The sequence below is a fragment of the Camelus bactrianus genome, chromosome 5 (assembly GCF_048773025.1).
Source record: "Camelus bactrianus isolate YW-2024 breed Bactrian camel chromosome 5, ASM4877302v1, whole genome shotgun sequence".
In the NCBI taxonomy this organism is placed as follows: Eukaryota; Metazoa; Chordata; class Mammalia; order Artiodactyla; family Camelidae; genus Camelus; species Camelus bactrianus.
In genome coordinates, this window is record NC_133543.1 from 67,126,182 (window position 1) to 67,150,933 (window position 24,752).

At 40.0% G+C, this 24,752-nt stretch overlaps 1 protein-coding gene across 4 annotated transcripts; it reads left to right on the top strand.

The window, feature by feature from the left end:
* The first annotated feature begins 312 nt into the window (after nucleotides 1-312).
* INPP1 (inositol polyphosphate-1-phosphatase) lies at nucleotides 313-22,761 on the top strand. Of its 4 annotated transcripts, XM_045520450.2 has the most exons (7): nucleotides 313-877; nucleotides 7,348-7,530; nucleotides 14,131-14,398; nucleotides 15,755-15,815; nucleotides 18,303-18,503; nucleotides 20,473-20,647; nucleotides 22,015-22,761. In XM_045520450.2, exons 3-7 carry the CDS (start codon nucleotides 14,180-14,182, stop codon nucleotides 22,580-22,582), a joined length of 1,224 nt encoding a protein of 407 aa, XP_045376406.1. In that variant the 5' UTR covers nucleotides 313-877; nucleotides 7,348-7,530; nucleotides 14,131-14,179; the 3' UTR covers nucleotides 22,583-22,761. The 4 variants fall into 4 exon arrangements, with proteins under 4 accessions (XP_045376406.1, XP_010958346.1, XP_010958348.1 ...); XM_010960044.3 differs by lacking the exon at nucleotides 7,348-7,530; XM_010960046.3 differs by lacking the exons at nucleotides 7,348-7,530; nucleotides 15,755-15,815 and having other exon boundaries at nucleotides 18,287-18,503.
* Nucleotides 22,762-24,752: the final 1,991 nt, after the last annotated feature.

Sequence of the window (24,752 nt, forward strand, 5' to 3'; positions counted from 1 at the left end):
ATTCCACAGTGTAAAGGGCTGAGAGAGAGGAGTTCCCTACCCACGATGCTCCTCCTGTCAAGGTGGCCCTAGGCCCACACCTTGTAAGTCAGGAGCCCAGGGGACCTTGCTGGGGTTTGCAGAACAAGCAGCACACTTGACATTTCTATTAGACCAATGGGACCCGGTTGCCACCGGCAGGAAGTCCATCTTCACAGCGACCAACCCTTCTGTCAAAGCCATAATCCTCAAAAAGAGAACGGAGGAGGCGGGTATTAAAAGGGAATTTGTGGGCGGCTACAAGAACAGAACAGAACAAAAACAGTGGATTTGGTGACCCTAGAGCCCTTTTCTTCCTGGCACTCCCCTCTGAATCATCACGCTCCACTTGTGACGTTGCCGGCTCCGGGCTCCGGGCTCCGGCAGGCAGCCGTGGGATGCCGTCGCCCGGCCCTGGGAGCCTCGAGGCGTCACCGCGCCTTTGCACGCCGAGGTCCCGGGGGAAACGACGGGGCGGCGGCCTGGCGGATGCTGCGGTCTGCGATCCAGCGTCGAGCGAGGCGGCGCGCCGCCCTGCTGCGCCTCGCCCTCGGGTGACCACCGCCGTGCTCCCCGCCCCTCGCTCTCGGGATGAGCCTGCGGCCAGACGCCTGGCGCCCCTCGGCTAGCCTCCTGCGCCCGGCCACCTCCTCCTCCGCATTTTCCTCCTCCTTCTCCCCCGCCTCTTCCGTTTCTGGAGGGAAAGGCTGCAGCCTCCTGGGCTCCGCATCCCGGCTTAGGTAATACGTTTTCCTCCTTACGCCTCGCTCGCCCCGGCGCCACAACCTCCCTTCCTGCTCAGATCTGGGTCCCCGGGCTGGGTGAACAGCACGCACCGCATCGCCTCTCCGGACTGTAGGTGAGTAAATCTGGGTCGGGAGGGCTCCTTGCGTCTCCGCCCGGCCTGTGATGACCTGTGTCTGCTGCAGCCAGGCTGCCACTCCGCCCGGCCCGCATTGCTGCTGCAACCAGCCGGGCGGAGGAGCTCGCGAGTTCTGCGTCTCCCTCCCTGCAGAAACGACCCGAAAGAAATAGATGATGAGAAGCAAGATTGGCAAACAACTTTTTTCCCCTCCAAATTCTGTCATTAGCATTTCTAGGTCCTAGAAGCTAAACTGACAGTTGTCGAGAGCAGTGGCCCAGGTTCAACAGGTAGATGGCATAGCTGTCAAGCGCCCCTTGGTTTTGCTTTGAGAGATGCTGTGTCCAGAGCTGCTGGCTCCTGCTAGCGACTTACTAGACGAGTGTAAAATAAACCTGAAGGGACTATATTTAGAAAAGTCTTTACCTCCTCGCTTTTAATTTTCTGCATTTTGAAAGGCTGTTTTGTGAGATATGCATAATTAGTTGATGTGGCCAGAGTAGAGTAGTAGAGGGGGAAATATTTAACATGGGTTTGGCCGAATCATTTATCGTGTTACACACAAAGAGCGTGAAAAAAAAATCCCTAGATTATTTCGTTACATTCATGAAGAATACGTGTAAACAATCCATGTGTGTATTTTGGAAAATTTCCGTTTTAAAGCTAGTTTTAAGGCATTGAATAAGCAGAAGTTTTCCACTGTGTGAATGGCATTCACTTCAAAAGAACAGTGGGTTAAGGCTGTACGGATCCCACATGTTGAATAGAACATTTTTGGCCCTTCTCCTGTGATTCCTAGCTTTGAAACCAAAGGATTTGTTAAGGATCAGCCCTGTTCAACCTGATTATAGTCTAATGATGAAAATAATCCACTGAACTACTATTGACTGATGAATTAGCTAAGTGACCTCATTTTTTACCTCTTAAAATATAGACAATAAGGGGGTAAAAGGTAATGGAAGAGTTAATTTTTTCAACTCAGATATTTGTTTGCATTCTTATTTAGAACGTAGTTTATTTTTAAGCTTTTGTGGATTTTTATACTACTCTTGAATTTAGTTCTTGGTCACGAAGATTATGTAAAATGCGCAGTTACGCTCGATTTTTTTCATAGAATAAGCTACCATTTCTTTTCAAGCTTTTAGACTAAATCATCACTTGCTTGGAAATTGCATCTTGGATTAACATCATTTAGTGTGAAATATCTTATTACAGATTTAAATTATAGCTATGTTTGTAGTAGTTCTGAAAAAAAAGTCATATTTGACATACAAGGCCTGTGAAGCAAAAGTTATTCATTACTTATTTCCCCTTTTATTTCTGTCTTTGATACCAATTAGAAGAGTCTTATTCTATTCCATTTTGTAAATAAATTGCCTCAAAGATAATCATGTTATATAAAGTGATTAATAAGTACAAGTATCTTCATTTATTAAACATGAGGGTGGTGTATGTGAGAACTTTTTCTGGATATGTGTCCTCAATAAATGTCCTTGTTAAAATATTTTGAATCTTGTAATGAAGCTAATAAAACTCTGCGTTGATGTTTTTGTTTGATTTGAAGTTCCGAGATAAAAGCAGAGCTGACAGCCCTTTGCTTCCCATCTCTCATGATTAGTGTTAAGTACTGATTCCCAAATCTGTCTAATTTTAAAAATTACGGAGGGGAGCAGGCAAGTGGGAGGAAGAGGGGATAATAATGGTCTACAAAGATTTCCAGGTTGCAGCTTGGGATTTCCTGAATCAGAATTTCTAAGAGAAAGAGGATACTTAAAATAGGCCAAAATGATGCAATTTCCAAAGGGCAAACCAGAACAAACAAAAAAGGCAAGATTGGGAAACACAGGTGGGAGACAACTGTTGCTGGAATGAATAGCAGACACAACCTATTAGCATTCCTGTACGTAAAATGTTCTTAAATGGAAGCTGTGGTTTTGCTCCTATGACGATGTCACACATTTAGGAAATCTGAAACTTTTATATCTTTTTGTAGTCAAGCCTTCTGGTGATTGAACTTAGCAAACATTTTTACACATTCAGTTTCTTTTTTGTGGTAGGCAATCTTAGTTCAAGTCCTTCAATGTTTTAAGAGCGTTTTATTAATGGATTTTTAGTGCAGATTTCTATGAGTAGTAATCCACAGCAAAATATTTTGCCTCATCATTTCTCTTTCATATAACAGACTTATTTGTTACTTTTCTGTGTTCCTAGCTAGAGAAGACAAGCATGCAAATTTTAGTAACTTATTTATAACTTTTATTGAAATTACCCAACACCATCTAAAAAAGAAAAAAAAAAAACTTTACTTGGGCATAAAATGTGGCAAACTATATATAAAAACAAATTGACAAAATAGAGTTTTAACCATCTAGAAAAGAGTTCCTTAAGATGAACTACCACAATGGAAAATGTCAGTTTCCTTCTCTCTCCACTCCTTTTCTTTCCATTTTTTTCCTCTTTTTTGAGGGGTAGGGGAGGGTTGTCTGCTTTCTTGTTTTTGTTTTTAATCAACTGAATATTTAAAATCTTATAATTTAATTATCCAAGTTTAATGTAATTTGCTAACTTTATCAATAGATACTTAAATTTGTCCTTTTCTTTATAGAGTGATGATGGTAGGCTTCTCTTGATGCTAGTGAGAGTTATAATCAATAGCAGAGGAGTTTAATTTGGATGACCAAAGGAAAATGTTATTTAACATTGCTTAAGGAATTCCTACACTTTTTTTATTAGTAGTTTTTAAAAATAGGACCTTATCTTCCAAGTTCTAGAAAACGCCTCTAGCCTGGGAATTTACAAGAATTACATATAATCACATATAATCCCAGTTTGCTCTGGGAAGAATGAAAGGTCTGTTTTAAAAATATGGTTGATTGCAAGCTTCATGAATAGCAAAGAATGGGGGAACTATAAATGAAAAATCAGATCAAGAAGGTGAATATTAGCCCATTTAAACATTTATCTATGGTTGCAGGATTAGCAAAAATGCAGGAGCATTTATTATATTTATGTATTGGAGTGGCTCTAAGAGCCATTTATATCTGTTTAGTACTTTGACCTTTTCAAGTGAAAAGGACTATAAATATTCTTCTATCAGTTTGTGTTCCTCTGAAGGCAAATGTTACATCCACTATTCTATATTGTTCTAGTCAACATTTGTAAATATCTGTTGAAAATAAACATTTGCCTCTACAAAGTGAAAGCAGAATGATGAGATGTGCTGCCATAAACCAAGTCTGCCAAAATGATACATAACATGATCTACAACCTTTGCTTTCTTGCTCTAATAGTCAAAGAATATATTTTAGGTCATATAGTTTATCATTGCAGAAATAAATAATAATAACCATCTTCCAAAAAGTTCTGTAAAGAACTCCTTTTAATCTCATTTTCTAATAGTTATAATCCTAAAATTTGCATGATGAATAATCCTTTACAGATTAATTTTGGTGCAAGAAAATCCTTTTAAACATGTTTATCTCTAATGGAATGAAAATCAGTCAATTAAATTACAGAACTCCCACTGTGTGTCATGAGGAGGTGGAAAAAACATGTATCTTGTTGTCAGGGGACTTAAAGCCTATTAGAGAGAGAACAGTGGTGCCTTAAGGGGTGGTTTGGGTGGGAAGCTTAGGCCTTCCTCATAATGTTCATTAACCCAAACTACTGTAGTGTATGAACATACAATTTAAGTATAAAAACCAGTGTCGTTGTACAAAATTAACTGCAAGTCAAAGAGCCTAGTGCTCTTTTTCAACTTAATTTTCATGGCCTTATCCCAATCTTTTTTTATTATGTCTTTATTAGGTAGGTGATAAACATCAAAAGCTTTTAAAATGTACATTTTTAAAAAATGTACTTTCTTTTAAAACTAACTTCATTTGTGTTTTACTCTTTAAAAATTGTAGTAAAATATATAGAATATAAAATTTACCATTTTAACCAGTTTCAAGTGTACAATTCACTTGCAGTAAATACATTCCCATTGTTAGGCAACCATCACCGCTATTCATCTCTAGAACTTTCTATCACCCCAAACTGAAACTTTGGACTCATTATACAGTAACTCCCCATTACCTGCTCTTCCCAGCCCTGGTATCCATCACTGTACTTTCTGTCTCTGTGATTTTGACTATTCTGGGTATCTCATGTAAGTAGAATTATACAATATTGTTCTTTTAAGTCTGGCTTCTGTCACTTATCATGTTGCTTCCAAGGTTCATCCATAGTGTAGCGTGTACCAGAATTTCATTCCTTTTTAAGGCTGAATAATATTCCCCAACCTGTTTTGTATGGAAAGTGGATATAAAAAACAGGGAAGTTTTGAACTGGAATAGACCATAGAAATCATCCCCTCCAACCTGCCTGTCCCTTCTTTCTTGTCCTTTTTTATATTTACACAAATGGGGAAAACAAGTCCCTCAGAGCTTCGTCGTGTGGTCAGGGTTTCACAACTGTTGGTTAAAGGCAAAGGAGAGCCTAAGAACCAGCTCTCTTGTGGCCTAAATGAGGCTGTTTCTACCACACATCCATGCATCCCATGTAGACCATAAAAGGCAGGTGTTAAATGAGTTGGTACCCAAAGTACATATTGCAAAAGTTCATAAGGAAAGATAAAATGACTGTTATATTTTGAATGTTATATTCAGAAGGAAATGTTCAAAATGGATTTGAGGATTAATAAGATTAATAATTACTAAAACTATAAATAATAATCTGCTGGAAAAGATTCTTTCTACAAACTATGCATCTTGTGTCTTTTCTTTCTGCCTTGAATTAAGCATTCAACTTGTATTTTTTAAAACATTTATTCTTTCCTACAGTTAAGATAGTTACACTGAATCTACTTCTATTTTTTATATTCTATTCATTTGTTGCAGGTTTCATTTGTGACAACACAGTTGTAGGCTAAAAACATCTCTTAGCGCACAGAAGTTGAAGTGTCTAGTTAGAAAATAGCAGATAGAAAAGAGCTTCTATTTAGTGAAAATGTTCCCAACTCTGGAGAAGAGGGTAAAAAAGCATCACTGTCAAATTTAAAAGTATTTTCAAACAGATTTTTTTTTAACACTTTTTAAATATGTTCTGGGAAGTCATTGGAATGCATACTTCAGGCAACTATTATGCTAGTGTGGAATACTTACTATGTAGATCAACTTACATTTTTTCCCGGCATTTAACTTTTGTAACAAAAAAGGGAATATAAATTGGCCCTTAGCTGATCAAGGCCATTATTCTTAGTTGCAGTAGCTTTAGCATTCCCTGTTCTGGGGGGGAGGGTATAGCTCAGTGGTAGCGCTCGTGGTCAGCCTGCACGAGGTCCTGGGTTCAATCCTAAAAATAATAATACACCCCCCCCACACACACACACAAACTTAAAAAAAGAATACAAGAGTCCCTGTTCTGCTCCTGAATAACCAGTGAGAGCCAGAGCTGACAGTTGCACCTAGTATTTCCTTAAATTGTTAAATAAAAATAAGCTGAGAGACATTCCCTGTCCTCTACCTAGATTTACTGAATCAATATCTCCAGGGGAAAAGTCCAAAAATCTACATTTTAAATGAGTGTTCCAATTAATTCTTGGTCTTACTAATTTGGGAAACACTACTTCAGCACAAGCTTCCCTTTCTAAGCTACCAGACAACATTTGAGGTTAGAGGACATCTTTGTGGTCTGTTGTGTTGAGCAGCATCAGTGAGCAAAAATGGGGGCTAATGTGGTCCAACAGTAGCCTTAATAGAGCTAGGGTGAGGTAGACTGATCAGCTTAGAAATGGCATGTATATCAGCACAATTTCGAGGTTAGGAAGAAGGGAGGGAGAAATGTTAAGGTTAAATAGATGGATTTACATATCCCATATTTAATGTCTTTTCTAACAAAACCAAATTAAACTTACTATTTTTGGCCATTTAATTAACTAAATTAATCTCATCAAGATAGGTCACCTCCAAATGACAGAGCATATTAGATTCTGGTTTGATGCTCAGAAAAATGTGTACAATTGCTAATCATCCGGATACAGCTTTGGTTTGTTTTTGTAAATGAGTATAGAATGTATGCAGACTTTGATATAAATGAATATGGGCCCACATGCCTAATAGCACCTGGTAGTGCTGATAAAATCCAAGTGTGATAAACAATATGACAAGGATGAATTCTGTATTTACAAAGCTAAGAGGAAATTCATCAGCCAACATTTGTGGAACATCTCTGAGGTATGTGCTAAGAGTTATAAGAAGCCACACACGTTTAAATCTCCTACTAGACAGAGCCTAGATAAAGCAAAACAATACACAGTGTGTTGGGCAGCTGGGAGAGGGACTTGGCCCACCTCTGTTTTCCCCTGTCCTAGGTACCCAATATAAAGGCAGTAGGCATGGCTCCTGGAGAAGCCAACTGTTGAATTGATTCTCCTCTCTATACATGCACCCCTTTTAAAAACCTTTTTTTTTTTTTCATCCAATTAGAAATACATATAGAAAAGTATGCAAGTCCTAAGTGTGTAGCTTGATGAATTTACACAACGTCGGCCCGAAAAGGTGATCATCACTCAGATCCAGAATATTACCAGTGCCTGAAAGCCCCATCCTATACCCTCATCAATAACCCCTCCTTCTCCAAGAATAACTGCCATTGTGACTTCTAACACCGTAAGTCAGTGTTGCCTGTTTTTGAACTTCAAATAAATTAAATTCCTCAGCATACATTTTTGTGTGTTCACTCAACAGTATGTTTCTGTGAGATGCATTCACATTGTTGCCTATGGCAGTAATTCATTAATTCTCACTGCTGTATAGTATTTTCTTTTGTAAATATGCCACAGTTTATTTCATTTTATTGTTGATGGTCATTTGGGTTATATTTCATGTGAGGTTATTGCAAATTATGCTGCTAATAAACATCCTTCTACATGTCTTTTAATGTATGTGTACAGGAATTTCTGTTGAGTATGTCTTCAAGGAAAATTGCTAGGTCATAGGTTATGCTTATATTCAACAAATTATGAATAGTTTCCCAACATGGTTGTACCAACTTCATTCACACCTGCAGTGTTGAGTTCATTGCTCCACATCCTCACCAAACAGTGACATTTTCAGCTTTACTTTTAGCTATTCCATTGGATATGCACTGATATCCTGGTGTGATTTTAAGTTGCATTTTCCTGACTACTAATGATCTAGACCATCTTTCTGTATACTTATTGGCCACTAAATATCCTCTGTTATGAAGTATCTCTTCAAATTTCTAGCCCTTGCAGCAACTTGGATGGACCTGGAGATTGTCATACTAAGTGAAGTAAGCCAGAAACAGAAAGGAAAATACCATATGATATTATTTTTATGTGAAATCTTAAATAAAAATAAGATACAAATGAACTTATTTACAAAACAGAAACAGACTCACAGACATAGAAAACAAACTAATAAACTTATGGTTGCCAGGAGTAAAAGAGGTAGGAAGGGATAAACTGGGAGTTCAAGATTTGCGGATACTAACTACTATATATAAAATAGATAAACAATAGGTCCTATTGTATAACACAGATCTATATTCAATATCTTGTAATAGCCTATAATGAAAAAGAATGTGAAAAGGAATATATATATATGTATAACTGAATCACTATGTTGTACACTAGAAATTAACACAACATTGTAAATCAACTATACTTAAATTAATTTAATTCGATTAATTAAATTTCTTGCCCTTGAACCGATTCTGAGAAGTTAAGTAAACATTAGGCATAGAAAGCAGGAGGAAGGGCTTGTCAACCAGAGGGAACATTATGTACAAATTAATGGTCTGCCCAGAGCACAGGAGCAAATGAACAGACAGTAGGAAATCAGCCACTAAAATGCTAAACTTCTTCAGAGCCAGTGAAGTGATGACAGCAATATCACAGAGATCAAAGCAAAATAACACAAAGAAAGTACAGGCAGTCCCATGCTATGCTACTTAGTGGATGCTGAGAAATGTTTGACAGTCAAGTATCTGAAAGTTGAACACAGCTAGACACTGGAAGGAAATTCAGTTTCCCATGAGCTGAAAGGCAGTATTTGTAAATCCCTATCAATGCCTGTGGTATAGGTTTCCCTCTGGTCTAGGTAACCAGGTGAGCAGATGAGCATCACTTAGGGATATTGGGGGAGGCTATTGTTAGCAAGTTTCATGTTAGCCATCAATGGTTGCTCCAGTTGAGCCTCTGGCGTACTTTGTGTGAGCCCACTTCTGTTCCCCAGCCTCTCCGCCAGGGCAGCTTCCATTCTTTAAACTACTCCCTAAAGCAGCCCTAAGTATGGAGCAGGAAGGGGAAGGGGAACAAGGTCTCTGTTTCCCCTACGACAGCAGTGTGAGCTAAAGATAGCCCTGGCCAGCTCCTCAGCGTGTGCCCACCCAGGGAGACTCCTGGACAGCTGCATCCCTTGAGAGAGGTCACCATGGACACTTAGTGTAAAACAACCAAGTATTTCGTGGAAGTTGGGCCTTTTCCCCTCAACAGCAACAGCAGTCAGGCAGGGCCACCACTCAGTAGTTCCAAATTGCCAACCTTCAGAGGATGAGCGGAAGACTGAGTTCAGGATGTGAATGGTGGTGCCGGGGTGGAGTCATTGTCTAATGGGCAAAAATGTGGGCTCTGTAGAAGTGGTGGAGTATTGGCAGGAAGAAATGAATGCCAACAGAAATGTTTTGAGCTACTTGCCTGTTCCTTAGCAGCTCTGTCTTGTTGAGGGCCCTTATCTATGTCGTCACACTTCTGTGAACAACAAGAGGACACGGCCAGCTTCTCATACAACCAGGCTCATCACACAAGAACAGACACCTTGGCTCTAGAATCCCCACAAAATACCCCTACAAAATATCCTGCTTGACATCTATACAATGTCTACCGTGAAGCCAGAGTAGTCTTCAGCCTCTGGGAGCCAAAGTTTCCACCCAGACGCCCAGAAACTGAAGCAATCTGATCTGGCCTGCATAAAGGAACATTTTTCTGGGTCATTCAAAGAATTACAAGTAGTTTCCAGCCTTTTGGATTTAATGGAGTAGTAAATTTTCAGAAAAGATTTCAGTGACCCATATAAAGTTGCTGACCTCCTATTTTTTCAAGTAAGGACATGTGACTGTGGTTCCTGTGAAGTTGTATTTCATAGTCGTAGCTGTCATTTGTTATACACTATATGTGAGGCTCTGTGCTGGGCACTTCTCCAGAAATACCTCATTTGGTCTTCACAATGTCCCTGCAAGGCAACTATTATTTTTATATTACAGCTGAAGAGAGAGGCTTAGGGAGGGTAAGTAAATTACCTGATGCCACACAGCTAGTTAATGACAGAGCCCTGGTTTTGAACCCAGGTCTGTCTGATTCCAAAGCATGTGTCTTTCCCATTATACTGTTTATAATATCTGAAATATGTGTATGTTATTCAGATATGATTGTTAAACAGTGGTGTTCTGATGAGATGATAGAATGGTCAGAAATTAAAATTGAGTTTTCTCTTTGTGGAGAGATTTGGGCTTCCAGGAAAAGTCTTAAGAGATTTTTGTCCCCCTAATTGACCTATTTCAGTTTATTCAATATTTCTCTAGTAGATATGAAAATGCCATAAAAGATAAAGAGACCGTTTCTGTCTGACATTGTAATGCAATCTTATATAAACATGCAGATATTCATTTGCCTGAGATGGTAAGGAAGGTAACTTCTTTCAACCTGTTCTGCTCAAATGTGACTTGAAATAGGTTGTAACAAAATAAGGCTTATGAGAAGTTATTTCAGTGTTAGTTGATCATTAAAAATTTGACTGCTGTAAAGTGAGTAGCTTCTAGTGGGAAAGGTTGTCACACCAAATTAAACATATTGCCCACATAAATGGGGAAGAGAACCCTAGCCCACTTTTACTGTTTAACCAGAAAACAAAAGACAAAGGAATAGTTTGGGTTGGCATTTGCTAAGATTATCAAGGTCTCTTTGTCTGGAGAGATTTCATAGGCTGAACAATAATCCCTCTAAATTTGAATGTTGAAGCCCTAACCCCCAGTACCTTATAATGGGACGGTTTGTGGACATAGGGCCTTCAATTTAATTAAGGTTAAGTGAGGCCACATGGGTGGGCCCTAATCCAGTCCGACTGGTGTGTTTATAAAGAGGGAGAGACACTCAGGCCTGCTCATCCTCAGAGGAAAGGCCATCTGCAAACCAAAGGGAGAGGCTTCAGGAGAAACCAAACCTGCCTACGTCTCGATCTTGGACTTCCAGTCTCCAGAACTGTGAGAAAATAAATTCCTGTTGTTTAAGGCACCCGGTCTGTGGTATTTAGTTATGGCAGCCCTAGTAAACAGATACAAGAGGAATGAAATGTTTGGCAGGAGCTAACCCCTCCTCCACCTCCATGCCAAGACAGCCAGTGAAGACAGTTATCAGGACACGGATGAGCTTTTACTACCCAGCAAAGCTGGTTTACATTGAGACGGAGGATCAGCTAGGGAAAAGGTTTTCCTGAGAGTAGAAGGGAAGAAGGGAAGTGAGTGTCAAATAAACAGTGATATATTTTTTTAAATAGTCAGACTACTAACAGCTAACAAGTAGATGTGTGTGTTTCTCTCCTTTTTGCTGTATAATGGACCTTATGATAATAATACACTGGTGATTATTTATCCAGTAACTAGTCATTTCTTCCCTTAGTTAACAGCTAAAAATTGGCAAAAGGATTTTATTGGCTAGGGCACTGGCTAATGGCATGGGTTTCTGTCGGTTTGTCTGTGCTTGAATCCTGTCCCAGCACTTAGCCGTGTGACTTGGGGCAAATCACGTGACCTCCTGTGCCTCCATTTCTTTACCAGTAAAATAGAGATAATAGTACTTTCTTCATAGGGTTGTGTGAGAATCAAATGAGGTAATACATGTAAAGTGCTTAGAAGGATACCTGCCATGTAGTAAATCACCTAATGAATGTTAGCTATTATTATTTTAACTTGGGCCTTTCCTTGCACATGGATATCATAGTACGTACATGGTTCCACCAAGATATCTGCCACCAGGTGCCAGCCCCCCTGAAATTACCAGCATAGTATTAAGAATAAACAGCCCGGAAGAAAGCAGCCATTAAATCTCAGTGTTTAGCATCATCTAGGAGGCTAACAAAAATACAGATTCCTGGGCCCTGTCCCCAGAGATTCTGATTCCCTAAGTTGGGATGGAGCCCAGGAATCTGCCATTTTAATAGGCACCTTAGGTTATTCTAACACGGGGGTGGGGTGGTGGTTCTCAGAACACCCATTAAATACTAATCCAAAAGAATTTCTTCAATATTCAAGGCTGTTAAATTATGATGAATGTCATAACTTACTAATCATGGATCTATAATAATTTTCATTGAAAATATTTGAAATGTTTAAAGCTAACATAGGTCAATAATGAGTATATAGACTTGCTTTAAAAAATCATCTGAATAATAATTTCCACGAGGGTTAATGCAAGCTATTAATAAACTTGAAGAAAAAATTCTGTGTTGGATGTAGCCCTCAGTTTCCTCATAGGCAGTCTGTCTCAGGGTGAGTCACTTAAGGTGAGAACAAATTGTCCAGGACTCCCCTGAGTGTTGTGGCCTGGCTGAGCGAATGAGCTGAGGACAGATGGAGAGAGAGAGATACAGAAGAAGCTTACAGAGAAATCCAGAGAATGGTGGCTTGATTTATTTGGAAGAAATGGTGCATTCAGCCAGAAAGCAGCAGGCTAGCCATGCAAATTAATTAGAAGGTCTTGCATGAAGATGACAATAGCTGATGACAACTTCTTGCTACTGCAAATACTACTAGTCCTTCTTGTGCCGAAGGATTTTAGCAACTCTGACTTTCTTAACACAAAATAAGGCCACACTGGAATTACTGGCGAAGAGGTAGTGACATCTCTAGGGATCAGGATACACGTTTCTCAAGTCGCCCGCTGAAAACCCACTTGTTTGTGTGCCCATTAGCAAAGTAACAGCACCTGCTTCTCACCTGCGAGAATGAAAGTTAACTTTAAAAAGTTTTGCCTGTCTAATAGTGAAGTAGGGTGTCTCATTGTTTTTACTCACTTTCCTTTTATTACCATTGAGTTTGGACATATCCTCTCATGGCAGTTGACCCTTAATCTTAAGAAAATAACCTAGTTTTTGTGTGTGTGTGTTTTATTTTGTTTTTGTTTTTTTTTAAGCAAAACTGTTTAAGACAAAGCAGCTGTAACAGTTAACAATTAACTCCATTGCATTGACATCTTCGTTGTTGTACTAATTCTCGGCCTCCTAGAGTCCATTAAAAGAACTTTTTTTTAAGAAGTAAAATATTTGTTATGATAATAAAGAACAGGAGCTTGTGTGTAAGACTGACTGAGCCCTGCCGGTTAGTCTTGTGTAACCCTGAACAGGTTGCTTAACCTCTCAAAGCTGCAGTTTCCTTGACTATAAAGCAGGGCTGATAATTCTCACAATAATTCTCACAATCGTGAGATAGAAATTATTAAAGTTTTCAATAAAATGCAGCTAGTGTTGAAAGTGAGAAATGTTTTTCTCTCCTAATTACCCGATAGGTATGTCAAGGTGTGGTAGCATGCCTCTTAGAAGCCAGAACTTTTCAAGTCCCAACAAGTTGTGTATTTTACTTCATTTTATTATTTAAATTGCCAGAAGAGCAGCACAGGTAGTGGGACTTTTTTAATAGGGGAGAAAAAAAAAGGTGGTTAGTCTTGCGAGACGGCCTGGGCTGCTAGCCCAAGAGTGACCTCAGAGTCTTGCCGGACACAACAGTGCTTGCTGGTGTGGTGCTTAGTGCTTTAGAAAGCTGCCCCAAACTGACAGGGTAAATCCACTTTCACTGTTTCCTTCTCCAAAAGGATGAAAGAAAGAGTTCTACTTTCCTAATACTGTCGCTAAGCTTGCGTGCCCATTTGAAGGTCATTACAGGAACTTGGTTTTTCCTTTTAATGTTGTACCGGTGTATCCAGCTGTCTATCTGTCTAAGGTTTTGTAAACAGTATGTGGATTCTCAGAGACTAATGGATTTGAGTCTATACATTTATTTTGATTTTCAAAAATAAGTTTCAAATTTTAGATGCTATCCAGTCTTCCACACCGAGGATGTGACTGTGATATATACTAGCTGTTCAGCCATGCTGCCAGGTTGGCTGCCAGGTGGGTGGTTGGGTTGTTAGCGGTGCTGAGGCACCCTGACATCACTCTCTGAGCTGCTTTCTCTTTCACATTCTTGCTCTTTTTCAGCTGACGGCCCAGAGGGTGGGTGCCTATTCCACCAGCAACTGCAACCAAAATGCCAAGTTTAGAAATGTCAGAGATCCTCCGGGAGCTGCTCCGTGTCTCTGAGAAAGCTGCCGACATTGCCCGGGCGTGCAGGCAGCAGGAAGCCCTCTTCCAGCTACTGATAGAAGAAAAGAAAGAGGGAGAAAAGAACAAGAAGTTTGCAGTTGATTTCAAGACCCTGGCTGATGTACTGGTGCAGGAAGTTATAAAACAGAATATGGAGAACAAGGTAAGAAAGGTCATAGCCAAGGTAATTGCAAAATATTTGCCCCTGTGGTTTTCTCCCCTTGATAGAGTAGCATGCCTTTTCCTCCCCCACACCCCCTCAGAATACTAGCACCTTGGATTCTAATAAACAACTTGGGTTTTCCCCCTCGTTTTGACTTCAATATTATGTGTGTTGCAGAAAGTGTGTGTTGCAGAAAAGAATTTTAAATACAGAAAAATAAGAATCCTCTTAATCCTACCACTAGAGAAAACCACAGCTGTGTTTTGCTGAATATTGTTAGAATGTTTCCCTTCTGTGTGTGTCTGTGCATGGCACGTCTAACTTACTTTGCAAGAAATGGGAACATGTTGTTTTATAACCTGTTTTTTTTTAAACTTGATATATTTAAGTCTCACCTTTTGACATAATCATTTATCTAATGATTGCCTTAGTAATGGATTCAGAGAGTCCTGGAGACTTAAAGTTTCCCTTTATTCTAGTAGAAAAACATTGTTTATAACTAATAATGATTGCAATTCTAGGTCTTTTAAGTTGACTAGGGTAAAGAAACTGTAATCTTAAGTCGTCATAACAAACAATAACATTAGCGGACACTTATAAATGCTTACTATGTGCCAGGTACTGTTCAAAGGGCTTTAAGTATATTAACTTCACATTTAACAATTTTATGGGGTAAGAACTATTATTTCAATGTAATGAATAAGCAAAGGGAGGCACAGAGAGGTTAAGTAACTTGCCTAGGGTTACACAGCAAAGTGAATGGCAGGGTCTGTTTTCGAACACAGGCCGACTGGCTTCAGAGTTTGGACTCTTTGTGATACTGTATTGCCTTTTATGTGATAATGAATACTTTTCTTTTAGATTTGGGAGGATAGAATTTCATATCAGAATCTCGTGTTATCATCTGATCCCTTCTATCCAGTCTCAAGTAATCATTTTAGGTACTTGGTCAGTAACATCAACTTGTATAAGCTACTAGGGTGCTGTTTAAGAGCCATAGTTAAAATACCTCCTTTGTAAACATTCTAGTTCTATGGCCCTTAACTGGAAGGATGAAGTTTTTAGAAGTACTTCTGCAGACTCAGCAGAACATAAGGAAACCAGCCTTCTACCATGATTTGGACTTTCTAGAGGGGCAAAGGAGCAGGAAAATATTAAAAAACTAAGTCCTGAACCAAGCTGGCTTCACTTTTTATCCTTGGGTTGATTTCTGGAATTGTAAATTTCTAAATTTCAGATCTAATTGTGCTATTTAATTTGAAATTAAAATGGAAATCTGTTCAGAACTGAACATGAATGTGGGTTCTTTTTTTTTTTTTATTGTTTTGTATTTTTGTCATACTCTGAATCATTCAGTTTCCAGGCTTGGGAAAAAAAATTTTTGGAGAAGAATCCAATGAGTTTACTAATGATTTGGGTAAGTATAAGAATCTTAATGTATTTTTATAACTTAATTATCATATGGTATTCTGATTTTCAACCTACATCATGAAATAAGTGGATGTTTGGAGGCCTTTCATGTAAATAACATATTTTAACGTTAAGCTTCATTCAGTACCTCAGAATATCATGACATTTAAGTTAGGGAGACGTGACGTCTTAGAATTACTTAGCAAGTCCACATTTATTGTTCTAGTTATAAATCTGTAGCATTTGAGTAATGTATGATTTAACCTTTGGGAAAGTTACATGGTCCTTTGGGAATCTAATGGAGTCCTAGATGCCCCCAGAAAGATACACATCTGTATAATTGTGCAGACAGTTTCAGGTCCATGTAAACCCGTTTGTGGAGGTCCTGAGGAGTCCATAGACCTTGGCTGAGAATGTCAAGGAGGCCCTGTCCCTGGGCAAATCGCCTCATCACTTCTCTGGTTTCAGAAACTCTGGAAAGGGAGTTGGACTACCTAAAAGGTTCCTATTAGTACAGTTTTAAATGTTATTTAACTGGTTTCCTGTAGGCCAAATTCTTCTTTGATGGACCACCATGTTGCCTTGTGGTAGAAAGAAAAATACCAAAATCGCTGATCTTCTTTAAGAAACAAACTGTTTTTAGTTTGTCTGGGGTTTTGTTTGTTTAATGGTAGAAGATTAAAACAGTGAACTTTAAACATTGTTCTTGTGACAAATAGTTAAACATCTAGAAGCATATTTACACAGAAAAGTAATTTCTGGATTAACCCTGGGAAAATGTGTTTCCTTCATGGGCTGTGTATTAAGATGCAATTAGTTCTACAACATTCAGTATGAAGGAAGAGAAATCTCATTTAAAGTTAAGGTTAAAAAAAACCTGTGACTAACTCAAGAAATCCTACACTTAAAACCCTATGTTTGACTATTTCATAAACAGTTATCTTAATATTTCATTTACCTAGAATTATAGGGGCAAAAGGGCATTCTACATACATATGCCTGAGAACTGTAGGAGAGAATGCATTTAACATGTTGGAGGGGGAGAGAACCGTGAAGGAGAAGGGCTGGTGGATCAGGTGAGATGGAACCATAGAAGTTCAAAGGAAGGAGTATGGGTTTTTCTCTAAGTGTGTTGGGAATTCAGTGGAGAATTTTAAGCAAAGTGGTAATGTGACAGGATATGCTGCTTTGAATGATCCCATGACATTTACTAAGCCTAGTGTAGGTGCTTACCAAGTGGCAGTGATTAGCATTATTATTTCCCAACTTTAATAGTCTGATTTAATTTGAATTAAACTAAATTTAGTTGAATGTTTCTTGCTGTTTCAGACTCATTGTTGTAATAGATTTGCACTGTGCTTCCCAAACTTTAACGATCAATGAGTCACCTGGGGAGCTTGTTAGAACTCAGTGGGTCTGGGATGGGGCCTGAAGTTCTGCCTTTAACAAGCTCTCAGGTGACTCATTGATGATGCAGGTGCTACCAGTCCTTGGAATGGCTAGCTCAGCTAGGAGTATTTGTCCACATACCTTAAAAAGCCCCAAAGTGCCATGTTTTCATAAGTTTTAAAAGCTTATATTCTGCTTTGCTGTCACTTTTTGTGACATATTAATTTGCCTGTTTTTTCTAGCCTCTTTCCTCACATTCTGGGGGAGCTGGAAACCAGATTAAACAAGGGTCTAAGAAGCATGTTTAAAGTGATGGTAAAGCACCTACACTTGGTCACTTGGGGCTTCAGTCGCAGAAGCGGTTTTGCTTACATCCTGATTCCCAGTGGAGAAGAGAGCTACTCTATGAATGCCATTTAGAGTCCTACAGTTTTAGCACATTTAAGATGAGTATACTTCCGGGGAGGGTATAGCTTAGGGATAGAGTGCATGCTTAGCATGCACGAGGTCCTGGGTTCAGTCCCCAGTTCCTCCATTAACTACCTTCCCCTGCCAAAAAAAAAAGGGAGAAAAAAAAAAGATTAGTATATTTACATTACTGAGCATGAACAATTTTTAGTTAAAAGCATTCTAGAGGAAGGTAGAAGCACTTCTGTGTACTGATAAACACTTCATTCTTTTCAATAACGTATTCTAACACGAATAGGGTGACCTACGTGTATTAAAAGTAAAAAGGCAAAAAATATGAGATTAATTATCAAGGACTTAAGGTTCAGGAGTTTCTTAACTGGTCCCTGAGCTGCTTTAAACTGGATACAAAACTGTATGCATGTGCCCATGTGGACATTTTTCTGGGGAGAGGTTCCTCTGATGCCTGGAATCCATTCCTCACTGTTCACATTAGGTGCATGAGTGACCACTGGGCATCTGTGACTTTCTGAAGCCCATTGGGTGATTCTGGCAGTGAATGGGCTGGGAACCACTGGTATGGGTATGTTGCCCTCACCTGACCTGAGTGCACGGCTTTTACCCCTTCCCATCCTTCTGTTGTTCTTTCTCCCCCAAAACTTGAAATGTAATGGGTTTTAGTCTGTCTTTACTCTAGGGGAAAAGATTATCATGAGACTGTGTCCAACAGAGGAAGAAACAGTAGATCTTCTCAACAAAGTCCTTAGTGGTAACAAGCTGGCATCTGAAGCATTAGCCAAGGTTGTACATCAGGACGTCATCTTTACTGACCCAGCTCTGGATTCAATAGAGATCAGCATTCCACAGGACATTTTGGCAATTTGGGTGGATCCCATAGGTAAGTAGAGGAGAGTGTTTGCTTTTGTTCATTTGCTTTTATTAATAACCCTTTTTTTCCTCTGCAGGGCAGGGGGTTGGAAAAATAAACCATACTTTCAATTTTTATCTCTCCTAGAAATTTTTAAATTTTTAAAGCTTTAAAATGATAAATGAAACGTTGAAATGTGTGTTAGAGACACACATCTATAATACTTATATCTATATCTGTAACACATATATCTGTATATCTATAATGCATGTATCTGTAACTCGTATACCTATAACATATATACACACACACACACATACACATACACATAACAAAGCTGATGAACTCATCTTTGAAAGACTTCAGGGGCCAGACTGCTAAATACGAGAGAAGGACGAAGTGATAGCAGCTATAACTGAGCATGAAGAGCATCACGCCCCAGCAGATTGTTGCCATATGGGAGTACAGTCCAGAGCTTCAGATTTTTTAAAAACGATCAAAATCTAGATTTTTAAATGAGATCTCAGTTTAACCACTGGCTACTAATTCAGTTAAATAAGCAAACAATCAAAACCGCTGTACCTGTCAAGCAACACAGGGCTGAATGTGTCTTTAGCAGTCAACTTATGAATCCTGTGTAAACCTCTTCCGGTATTTTTTTTGTCATGATTATGGCAGAACTCTAATCTATAGCTCATTATTTTAAAATTATAGGCCTATCTCAGTGATGCTATTAATATAATGCCCTAGGTATGGATTTTGAGAAATCCCTGCCTGGCATATTCTACCCAAAACAACTGGGGCCAATCATTATGCTGATCAGGCAAACTCCCCCCACCCTCCCCTTCCTATCATCACATTAATACGACATTATAGAAATGCCTGTAAGCATCAAAACTAAAGAACATTCGTCCAATGGATTATATATAGAAACTAAGAATCTTTTCCAGACTCTTTTACCACTTGAAGGTAAGTCAGCCTCAGTTAAGGGACAGAAACCTTGTTTTTTTGGTCCCGTCCTGAATTGATTCAGGATGTGATGGTACATCCTTAACTGGGCATTAACTCACTGGATGTTAGCAGTCAGCTGCTGCAGGTTTATCTTTTAAGGAGAAACCTGGCTCCTTGGCTTCTTTTTCCTAGGAGCACCATCAATTTCTTCCTTTTGTGCCACCATCATTATTTCTTTCCTCTTAATTTGAGGGACAAACAAAAGAACAAAAAGGTAATTCCACCCCTGATAGATTCCTGGAAGGAGGTTTTCCATTCCCCTTGGACTAGTCCTCTGATTAGTAAGAACTCTAAGAAATCCCACCAGTTCTCCTGAGCCATTAGCTTTTCAATGATTCTGACATGTGATGGGTATTTGAGTGCTTGTTACCTGCAAGGTGTTGTGCTAGCTGCCATAGGAGCTATGGATGTGTCCTCTCTCTCCAAGAGTTTCCATTACAGTTGGGCAAATGAAACATAAGCAGCTTAAAAGTGAAGTGCAATAGATCATGTAACAATTCAGTGTAAATGGCATCCAAAGGCAAGACTTGATCGCTCCTATCTTAGACCACTTTGGCTACTATAAGAAAATACCATGACCAGGTAGCTTATAAACAACAGAAATTTATTTCTCACAGTTCCAGAGGCTGGGAAGTCCACGATCAGGGTGCCAGCATGGTTAGGTGAGGGGCCTCTTCTTGGTTCTAGCTGGTTCCTTCTCACCATGTCCTCACCTTGTGGAAGGGACTCAGGATCCCTGTGGACCCTCTTTTTTTAAGGTACTAATTCCATGCATGAGGGTTCCACCCGCAGGACGTAAGTACCTCCTAAAGGCCCACTTACTAATGTCATCACCTTTTGGGGGTTAGAATTTTGGGGGCACATAAACATTATAGCAGTTACCAAATTTGAAGAGAGAAATGATACAGGACAGAGTTTATAGATATATTCATCACTATCTTCTAAATAATCCTGACCTGAAACCAGACAAATTTGTTTCATTTTCCAGATTCAACTTACCAGTATATAAAAGGTTCTGCTGACATTAAATCCAACCAAGGCATCTTCCCCAGTGGACTTCAGTGTGTCACTATTCTAATTGGTGTCTATGACATACAGACAGGAGTGCCCCTGATGGGCGTCATCAACCAGCCTTTTGTATCACAAGACCTAGGCACCCTCAGGTAAAAGAGGAACACTTGCAGTCTGTCATGGCTTTCAGACGTTACAGCCTCAGCTTTGCTTATCATCAGGATTCTCTCTCCACGTGACATTCCCGTGACTTGATATATTGGGGTACTCCTACTAAAAGTCTGCATTGTATGAATTAATGTGCTTTTTAGTTTCAATCCTGGGTTTCAAAACAAAATGTCTAATGAAAATCATCTAATGAAAAGATGAGTAGGTCTGGCCAGGATTAGAACCTGCCTATGGGGTGCTCTCCCTGTAAATTATGCCAGCATCACTTCCTTTCCTGCCTCTTCCCCCCTCCCCCTTCCATGGACTCTTGTGCAGAGCATAGAGGGTGGCCAGGCTATTAGTTGCTCTGATCCATGGCCCCAGGCTTTGGTTGACTCCAGGGCATGGCAGAGTCCAAGTGGAAGCTGCTTTTCTCCTGTGGTTTCAGTTTTTTTGTTGAAATACATAATTTTTTTTCCACTTGCATAGAACTACATATTTTTATTGAACTTCGAATTTCTTTAGGCAACTAAGAATCACTTGTTCTTTAATAGTCAGAAACTACACCTCTGGAATCCTGACATTTTTTTCTTCTACCCCTGCCTTCTTCCCCACTGAAAATGTTTCTATTATCTTTACAGGGTCGTTAAGATGTTAAAGAGAAGTGAGACTGGGTGCCAACATAATCATGGCCTAGAAATGGTTGACAAAGTGTTAGTGGTACAGATTCTGGAGTGGATTCCTGGGTTTGAATGCAGATTCTACCACTGATTTACATCCTTACGCTTACATGCGCTAAGCCTCAGTTTCCTTCTCTGGAAATAAATTACCCAGCATATATAGTCAGTCAGACACAGAGAAATGATAGGTGCTGTTGTTGCCAAAAGTAGTGAGTCCCTCTTTTTTGGTGTTAAAGCCAAAGTGGAGCTAGTGAATTAGAGAATGAAAAGATGTAAACAATTGAAGAATTTATAAAGATTGTGAAAGATCTGCAGATTGAAAAGAGATTATTTATTGGTTCATCTCCCCGGCTCCCCACCCTCTGTATCCCTCCTAAACTTTAAATGCCAAATGTGACAGTGAAACTTTGCTGTATTCCTGGAGGCCAGAAATCCCATAAATATTTTAGCATTTATTGAGATGGCTGAGATAATGAGGAAAAACAAAGAATTCCTGATCTGCAATGACACGGGCAGCGACGTGTGTAGGAGTAACTTTTAGAAATGAATTAGCTACTTGATGTCTATTTCTAGGCTTCAGGGCCTTTGAGACTAATTTTGTTAATGATTTTCGTATCAAGTGGAGAAGCCGTATGAGCAGTGAAAACGAACATGATAACCTACGGCCACAAACTGAATGTTCTCCTCCGCAGGTGGAAAGGACAGTGCTACTGGGGCCTTTCTTACATGGGGACCAATATCCATTCACTCCAGTCTCCGCTCTCTGCAAGGAACAGCCGTGAAGCGCGGAGCCCGGTGACCGCAAACCCCAGCTCGGGGGCAGAAAGCCCCCACCCGTTCTCAGCCGTCATCAGCACGAGTGAAAAGGAGCCGATCAAGGCCGCGCTCACGCGCGTGTGTGGAGAGCGCATATTCCGGGCGGCTGGGGCTGGTTACAAGAGCCTCTGTGTTGTCCTCGGCCTTGTCGACATTTACATCTTCTCAGAAGATACCACGTTCAAGTGGGACTCCTGTGCTGCCCACGCCATCCTCAGGGCCATGGGTGGGGGCATGGTGGACTTAAAAGAGTGCTTGGAAAGACATCCCCAGGCGGGGCTCGACTTGCCGCAGTTGGTGTACCACGTGGGAAACGAGGGCGCTGCGGGGGTGGATCAGTGGGCCAACAAGGGAGGACTCATCGCCTACAGGTCAAGGAAGCAGCTGGAGGCGTTCCTGAGCCTCCTCATCCAACACCTCGCCCCCAAGGACACACATACATAGGTGAGCTCCGTCCTCGTGGACTCCTGCACCCAACTGTGAACCTACTCCCCACATCTCTATCTTTGGAAGATAGCTTTGTCCTATTGACGGTCAACATTCACCTTCCTCTTTTGAGGAGCATTTTTCCATTATGTGTTCATAATGTTAATGTCAATAAATGAATGATATTCATGCAGCAATGGAATGTGTGAGATTCTTGATAGTGGATGTTGTGCTATTAATGTTGCTTGAAACTCTTCCATAAAAATTCCTGCCCAATTGGTAAAATTCTAGAGAAGTAAAATGTTGCTGAAATATCTAGGGAAAGTAAAGAGGGGTTGTGCTTAGGTTTTGTTTCCCATCTGGAGGGAAAATCTGCAGCTTTAGCCTTTGGCAGAACATGCAGGACTGAATCTGAAGCATAATTTAGCCACGCTCACGTACTTTCAACAGTATGCTTAGGTTTCTTAAAAGAATTAAAGCCAGAGCACTGTGGGCTCCTTCCTACTCACATACTCTCACACATTGTCATGTGCGCGCGCGCGCGCGCGCGCACACACACACACACACACACACACACACACACTCTAATACTCTCTCAAACTCATTCTCATTCTCTCATTCTACTACTAATACTCGAATTCTAATACTCTCACATGCACACTCCATTTCTGTAGGTAAGGCAGAAGGCTTCTGCAATTTTTGAAAATGTACTACACTTCAGAAACGAGGGGTAGAGTTACATGTATTTAGTCCTTAATCTACTAGAATCCCATAGCGAATGCCCTCTGAAGCGGATGAGACCACTTTTCTGTCTTTTTGGCAGCCCTGGTGAGGAGGTAGCGCCACCATCTGGAGGGATCAGACTCCAGCTCTGACTTCTTTCCGCCTTGCGCCCTCTGGGGGCCAAAGGATATTTCTGCAACCTCCTCTATTTTTCTGTGATTACAAACGAATGATAATAAGAAACTTTTTAATAGTATTTTGTTGCACCCAGAAGACTGGACGACTTAGTGACAGGCCTATAGTTTTTAAAGTCTGCACGTGCTTTGTGATTGATTATGGGCCCTCGAGCTGTATATTCTTACCACTTACAGTCTAATTTTAAAGGTGGTTTTTAAGTCAAAGTGAGTTCATTTTTCACCAAACACATTAAAACCCAATACCCAGAAACTAGTCGTGCTCCCTCATAGGCACCAGAATAGAGAAATGGAATATGGTTCAAGGAAAAGCATTTGTTGTCCACATGAACATTTTTAGGGTATGTAAATTATCAATAAAATGCAGTGAAAATTGTCGTCTTCAACGTGACCTGAACAAGCAGTTTATCAATTTATTAGGGGCAGAAAATCTGGATAGAACAGAGAATCCACTATATTCTGTGAATGTCTATTATACGCATCCATTGTCAGTCTCTGCTGGAAGGCTCCTCTTAAGCACGTGTCTGCTGGTTCGCCAGCATTATTTTTCTTGCGTAAACCACACCCATGGGAGTATGACGTCTAGCTGATTTCTTTAGAGGAAGAACTTAAAAATATTTGGCAAGTAATCTGAGAACATGATCATTCTGGATTTAAATTTTTCCCCCTATATTTTTACTATGTTCTCATACTCAGTGAGTTTTTAAGACTCAACTTTATACTTTCCAAAGCCTTCAATTCTGACTTCAAACTCATGTTCCATTATTTCATACTATATTTAATTAATCTATTATTATAAGTACAATCAGAACACACAGTGTTGGAAAGGAGTCAACCATTCCAGATAAACATACAACTCAATTAATGGGGATGGAGTTACGGGTCGTGATGGAGGGATATTCCAGAGTGTAGCCTGTGGGTCATGAAGATCAAATGTGCATCAGCCAGTGTGTTTTACAGGAGATTAGCAGAGAGATAACTCTGTCAGGTTACTTAGGTGAAGGGTAATAAAAAGAAAGTTTCCCCTGCACATTAATACTAGCAGTCTCTGGGAAGGCAAGTCAACGTGGGTTCCTCTCTTGCTCCCACAACCCACATCCAATCACTCAGGAAACCCTCTTGGCTCCACCTTCTAAATATACCCAGAATTCAAGTATTCCTTATCACTCTGCTACCCTCACCCTGTGTCAGGCCCTCTTTGTGTCTCACCTGGATTATTGCCATCAACCAACTTGCCTCCGTAGTGTCTATTCACAACACAGAACACAGTG

What these genes read in the sequence shown, in the direction of transcription:
- INPP1 (XM_045520450.2), top strand. Translation starts at nt 14,180, where the DNA reads ATGCCAAGTTTAGAAATGTCAGAGATCCTCCGGGAGCTGCTCCGTGTC. An exon ending in TGAGTTTACTAATGATTTGG is followed by an intron (nt 15,816 to 18,302) that starts GTAAGTATAAGA and finishes TCTTTACTCTAG; the next exon opens with GGGAAAAGATTATCATGAGA. An exon ending in CAAGACCTAGGCACCCTCAG is followed by an intron (nt 20,648 to 22,014) that starts GTAAAAGAGGAA and finishes TCTCCTCCGCAG; the next exon opens with GTGGAAAGGACAGTGCTACT.